The 6,000-nt window shown below is 36.5% G+C and overlaps 1 protein-coding gene across 2 annotated transcripts in view; it reads left to right on the forward strand.

The window, feature by feature from the left end:
- Positions 1–6,000, forward strand: part of gria4a (glutamate receptor, ionotropic, AMPA 4a) — a 106,422-nt gene that overhangs the window by 87,917 nt on the left and 12,505 nt on the right. For both annotated transcript variants that reach the window (XM_067365003.1, XM_067365002.1), the window contains exon 13: positions 1,896–2,143. In XM_067365003.1, coding sequence (XP_067221104.1) covers positions 1,896–2,143 — 248 coding nt within the window. The remainder of the gene's footprint in view (positions 1–1,895; positions 2,144–6,000) is intronic.

The raw sequence follows: 6,000 nt of genomic DNA on the forward strand, positions 1-6,000 counted from the left end.
AACAAAGGGGGCGGGGCCATGTTGGGCTGCTTTAGAGAAGAGGAAGAGTTGTTGTAGTCGAGTGTTGTTGACATGCCGTCATTTTACACCAAACGAGGGTCAATTCAACACAAAAGATGAACATGACGACACATGCTAGTGGATGAGTTGAATCAACTCCACAGCAACTACATCAATTTATCCACTAACCATTCAGAAACGTCTAAAAGTTGTAACTTCTTCCTGAGTCTCTCCATCAGTGTCGACTCCGGTTTGAACAATGTAAGGCTGAACACCGTTACTGACAATCCTATTATATAATCTGTGTAACATGGTCATATTCAATAACGAAACTAAATAGAGTGTTGAAACAGGAAGTAACAGAATAGAATGTCAAAATAAGGGTCTACATAACAGAACATAAACCTGACAGTAAGATCGTAGGGCTATTGTTATATGTATAATAGTTAGATCCTCAAATCTGACTAAACGAGAGATTTTCTGCTGATATTTCATGAGTATAAGCAGAACTACTCATCTCTGCGCGTTTCAGACAGGCTGTCAATCAGTGCAGTTACATTGTTGCTGTCTTTGAGTCTTTAAACCATTCATTCAACTGACGTTCAAAAACGCTGATTCATTTAAAGAGCGATGTAATGAAACAAGCTGTTGAAATCATTTTAACTTTGAGTGCCACTTTATAAGGCTCAGCTGACCAGTAATGTGTCGATGCTAAGGGAGAGATTTCTATCCTTGGACATGACAACCTTTTTTCACGAATATATGTCTCGGCCTGAAGGACAGACGCAGGTAATCGCTCGCGCTCAGTCGATCTTGCTCACATTCAATGTCTGTTTAGGTTTGTTTAGTGCAAATCTACAGAGCCGCTGTACAAATCACCATGGTACACATTATGCTAACATTATTAACTACATGCATGAAGTGTAAAACGACAAGGACATTCCTTTCAAAAAATAAAACACATGCAAATATAACGGTTTCTGCGGTATTTGCAGTCCTCTGCGGTTGGCTCGTAAATAGCGCGGTATTACGATATTGCGGTTATCGCGACAGCCCTACTGACAATCCTCATTTTGGCTGCGTGAGATTCTCCAACTTTGTTGTTGTTGAGCTGTTAAAGCTCCGCCCTCTTCTGGAGCAGCAGCTCATTTGCATTTAAAGGGACACACACAAAAACAGCGTGTTTTTGCTCAAATTTGACAGTCTATAATAAATGATCTGTGGGGGATTTTGAGCTGAAACTTCACAGACACAATCTGGAGACACCAGAGACTATATTTCATCTTGTGAAAAGGGGATATATACGTCCACTTTAATACTTTTATTTAGCAAGGACACATTAAACTGAACAAAAGTGACAGTAAAGACATTTATAATGTTACAAAAGATTTCTATTTCAAATAAATGCTGTTACTTTCTATTCATCAAAGAATCCTGAGAAATAAACTTTATCAGTTTCCACAGAAATATGACTGTTTTTAACACTGATAATGATCAGAAATGTTTCTGAGCATCAAATCATCATATCATCATCATTTCTGAAGGATCATGTGACTCTGAAGACTGGAGTAATGATGCTGAAAATTCAGTTTGATCACTGGAATAAATTACTTTTTACAATATATTCAAATGTCATTTTAATTTAATTACATGCACATAATGAGCTAGAAAACATACAGTCAGTCGATCATTTGCACAAAATAAACTCCTTCAGGATGATAAAAGCCTTTTGTTATGATGTTTATTTTGTGAGAGTATTATTATCTAATACTTAATGTTTTGTTTAAATATTCTAGTTGACATTTTACTAGTAGTGACTAGTTTATCTAGTTTTCTCCCCATGTTTCCAGCTAAAGATATATTTGTTGACTGATTTGATGTCTTTCACCCTATAGAGGTCAAAGATCGCGGTGTATGAAAAAATGTGGAGTTACATGAAGTCGGCCGAGCCCACCGTCTTCACCAAAACGACAGCGGAGGGCGTGGCGCGCGTGCGCAAGTCCAAGGGGAAATACGCCTTCCTGCTGGAGTCCACAATGAACGAGTACACGGAGCAGAGGAAGCCCTGCGACACCATGAAGGTCGGAGGGAATCTGGACTCCAAGGGCTACGGCGTGGCCACGCCCAAAGGATCGCAGCTAAGGTGGGTGGAGTTCTATAACAACCGACCAATCACAGAGCTGTTATAGTATTCCACCTACCCTGCTGTGCTTCTCTCTCTGTTTCTGCTCCTTCCTGCTGTCTTTCTCTCTTTTCTTCTGCCTGTTCTGTCTTTCTCTCAGTTGTCACACTCAGTACTCTCTGTGATGCAGTGATGTTTTGTGGTTTCATATAAAGGTGCTGTTTTTAATCTAATAGAAGAAGGGCTCAAAGTCAGGGACTGAAAAAATACTAAAACATATATATATTAAAGGGATCATATCATAAGAAATCAAATATTTCATGATTTTCCAAGATGAATATTATGAAACATATATTAAGAAATCTGTTGTCTACATACTGAAGAATCTTAAAAGAGCGGCTGAAGTTTATTTCAACCCTATAAAGCCTGCTGTATCATAGTTGATAAGCTAAGTTTTAAGGCTCAACACGTTCAAAACGTTGCTGTAAAACCTGTCGCACACAATCTACTACAGTCCTTCTGTCGTCTGACTGAGAGTTTAGACTTATTTAGCAAGTAAAAGGCCTTTTAATGTAATTATAAAGCGGTTCATGCGTCTTTTTGCTGTGAAATCTTTACTGATTTTTATGTAAATGCAAGAAAAAGTTTTATATTTCATGCTGAACACTTACTGGATTAAAGCAACTTCATTTACTTTATTATTCATACATAATTTTTTTAGGAAAATCATATTCAAATGTGAGTCTCAAATATGATCATCAGGCTTTTGAGGAAGGTTATTTGTTCATCTCTCAATCATCATTGTATTGTATTGCATTATATGTTTTAAAACGACTTCTTTCTAAGACAAAAAATCTTCTTTCTAAGACATTATTGGCAGAGCAAAGACTGATATTTATATGATTTTTAGTCTGCTATGAAGATCTCATGGATTTACATTACAAGCATCAGAATTTCGTCTTACTTTTTGTCCATATAAATATCAGCATCTGCAAAGTATTGCATATTTTTGCTCAGTTTGGAGCTGTAAAAGCCTGATGTATCCAATATGATACTCAACAAATACAACAAAATGTAAAAAGAAACCAAAAAAGAGTTTGCATATATATGCAAACTCTTTTTTGGTTTCTTTTTACATTTTGTCTGAATGTTAAATTAAAAAACAAAGTAGATTGTCAGGCTTTACAGCATTAAACAAGATTCCTGATCTAAAAAGAACCTGTTTAATTTTATGAATTTAACATGTTCCTGTTTTTGCTTCAAAGAACAACTCTACTAACTTTATAAATGGATCTCAGGAAGAAAACTATAATAATAAAAAAGGATATGATATTTTAAAAAATGACAAAACCTAGCAAAAAGTTTATTTTGCTCAGAAAAGTTTCATTTTATTTATTAATTTTTTCAGAGACAAAAGCTCCTGTATCCCACAAGATATCACAGTTTGAGCTCTCACAGACAGTGCTGTGTGTGTGTAAGAGTGTGAGTGTGTGTGTGTGTAATTTTGTTCTTCCTCCTCAGACCCAGCGCTCAGGTAAACTCTTCCAACCCTTTTCTCTCATTTTGCTCATTTCTTCTCTGTCTAACACCATCATGAACTATTATGTCTCATCTGTTTTACTGTTTCTGCATAAACTATCAGCACGCCATCTTCTGGATGTGAAAATTCCTTAAAATTCTTAAAGACCACATGAAATCAAAATTAACTTCCAAAAATAAATGTCTTATTACACATTATTTTATACATTAGCGTTCAAAAGTTTGGGGTCGATCTTATTATAATTTAAAATAATTAATAATAATTAGTAATAATTGTGAATTTTTAGTCTTCAGGGTCACATGATCCTTCAGAAATCATTCTAATATGATGATTTGATGCTTAAGAAACATTATTATCAATGCTGAAAACATATATGCAGAAAATCTATATAATTTGTAAATGTGTTTAGGTGAAAAATATTGTAATTAACAATCAAATTCCAATGGATAAGGCAATATTTTACACTAAATAGTCTTTTGGAAGTTAAATGTGTTGTTTCATGTTGTCTTTAAATAGATAATTATTGAAAATGCTCTGTTATGATGTACGTAAACTGAAATGATTATCAATGAGCGTTTTGATCTGCGGTCAGTTTTTGACCGGTGTGGAGATTCAGTTCTGCCTGAGAGGATTTTACTGACCACCTGAACCCGGTCATTTTTTACTCTGATAGCCTCCTTATGATGTTATCAGCCAGTTCAGCAAACTGATGTCAGCGCTGTGACCTCTGACCCCAACCGTTTAAACTCTCCAGGACAGATATAAACATGCTGCTAGTGATTACAGACGTCTTCCTCCTACAGCAAAAAAGCAGTGCTTTTGTCGCTCTAAAATGGATGACAACACCTATAGACAGAACTTCATGCTGTCTCACAGTCCTGAAATATCACATATACCTGGGCGAATCCTTTAAAGTGCCCTGTTACGCTATATTTAAAGTCTCCTAATTTAGTTTTGGGGTCTCGTACAACAGGTTTACATGCATCCAAGGTCAAAAAACACTTAAATTTTCTCATAATATCCATTGCAGCATCAGCTCTTTTCTCACAGTGTCTGAAGCGGTTCGTTCGAAGATTCAGTCTCTCTAAACCCTGCCTTTCTGAGAGCCTGATCTGCTCTGCTCTGATGTCAGAGGTCTCAGTCTGTTGTGATTGGTCGACCGTTTACAGCGTGTGTCGGAAATCAAACGCCCATTTCCATATATGGATTTCAGCTCTTACTCAGCACTTGATACAGTGATATGAACAGGAACGATTGTGTCGGTTTTACCGTATCAATCTCATCAAAGTGGATTTGCTTTGGCAGCAGAAAACAGTGTCTTCTCGACATGAACAACATGAACCAAACTCTTCCAGTCTCGGATACAACTACAGCGTTTGAGGGCGGGGCAAAGTAGACATCGTTCACCGGCAACCAATGAATGGATTTATGCAAATTAGTTGCAAACCTAGGTAGGTTGAGCAGGAAGTGAGACTGGAATTACTGACGAATCGTTTCAGCAGTTCAGAATAACTTCTTTCTTTTGGGAGAAAATAACTCCATTTATCTTAGACATTTTACATTCCCAAACAGCTACTGCATGAAAGGTAATATCCGAAAAAGCGTAATAAGGGCACTTTAAAATATGCCTGTTCGCCATCTGAAAAGAGTTTTTAAAAACTTACTTCTGTAAACTTGCATCGTCACACCCAGAGATGCACAGTTAACACAGATGAGATGGTGCAGAGGATTTGAATGAAAGACGCTGAGCGGTATGAGTCTCCACATAGGGCTGAAAAACACAAGTGCATGTGAATACTGCATAATATATACTGCACACTTTTAAAAACAGCATATGAAGCATGCAGTATGTACAATGCAAAAACATTTGGTCTTCATACGGTAACATCCAAAAGAACAATGATTAACTATTATGTTGCACCAATCAAAGGTAAAAGTAACTTCTCAAAAGTCAACATGAAATCTTAATTGACACTATTTACTTTCTTAATACGCAATCAAACCTATTCTTCAGTTATATAAATCAGTTCACTATGGATCAAATCAAGATCGGCTCTACATTTTTTCTTGTTTCACAAATCACATCACATTGTGATGGTAAAATTGGTTGCTTTTAGGTAACAATTGCACTTTTTCACTGTGCGGCATAAAGTGCTTCATGTCATTGTCAGTATTTCTCATTTCATCATCAAATGCGACGTGCTTGTGGAATCACTGAGGATGTCTCTCTCAAATCTGTCTCACTCTCTCATTTATTCCCTCTGATGTCAGTAAGACATCTCCAGGTTTCTGAAATCATCCTACTGGAAATCTCAATTTGCTTCGATCTACATTTAAA

The sequence above is a fragment of the Chanodichthys erythropterus genome, chromosome 17 (assembly GCF_024489055.1).
Source record: "Chanodichthys erythropterus isolate Z2021 chromosome 17, ASM2448905v1, whole genome shotgun sequence".
Lineage (NCBI taxonomy): Eukaryota > Metazoa > Chordata > Actinopteri > Cypriniformes > Xenocyprididae > Chanodichthys > Chanodichthys erythropterus.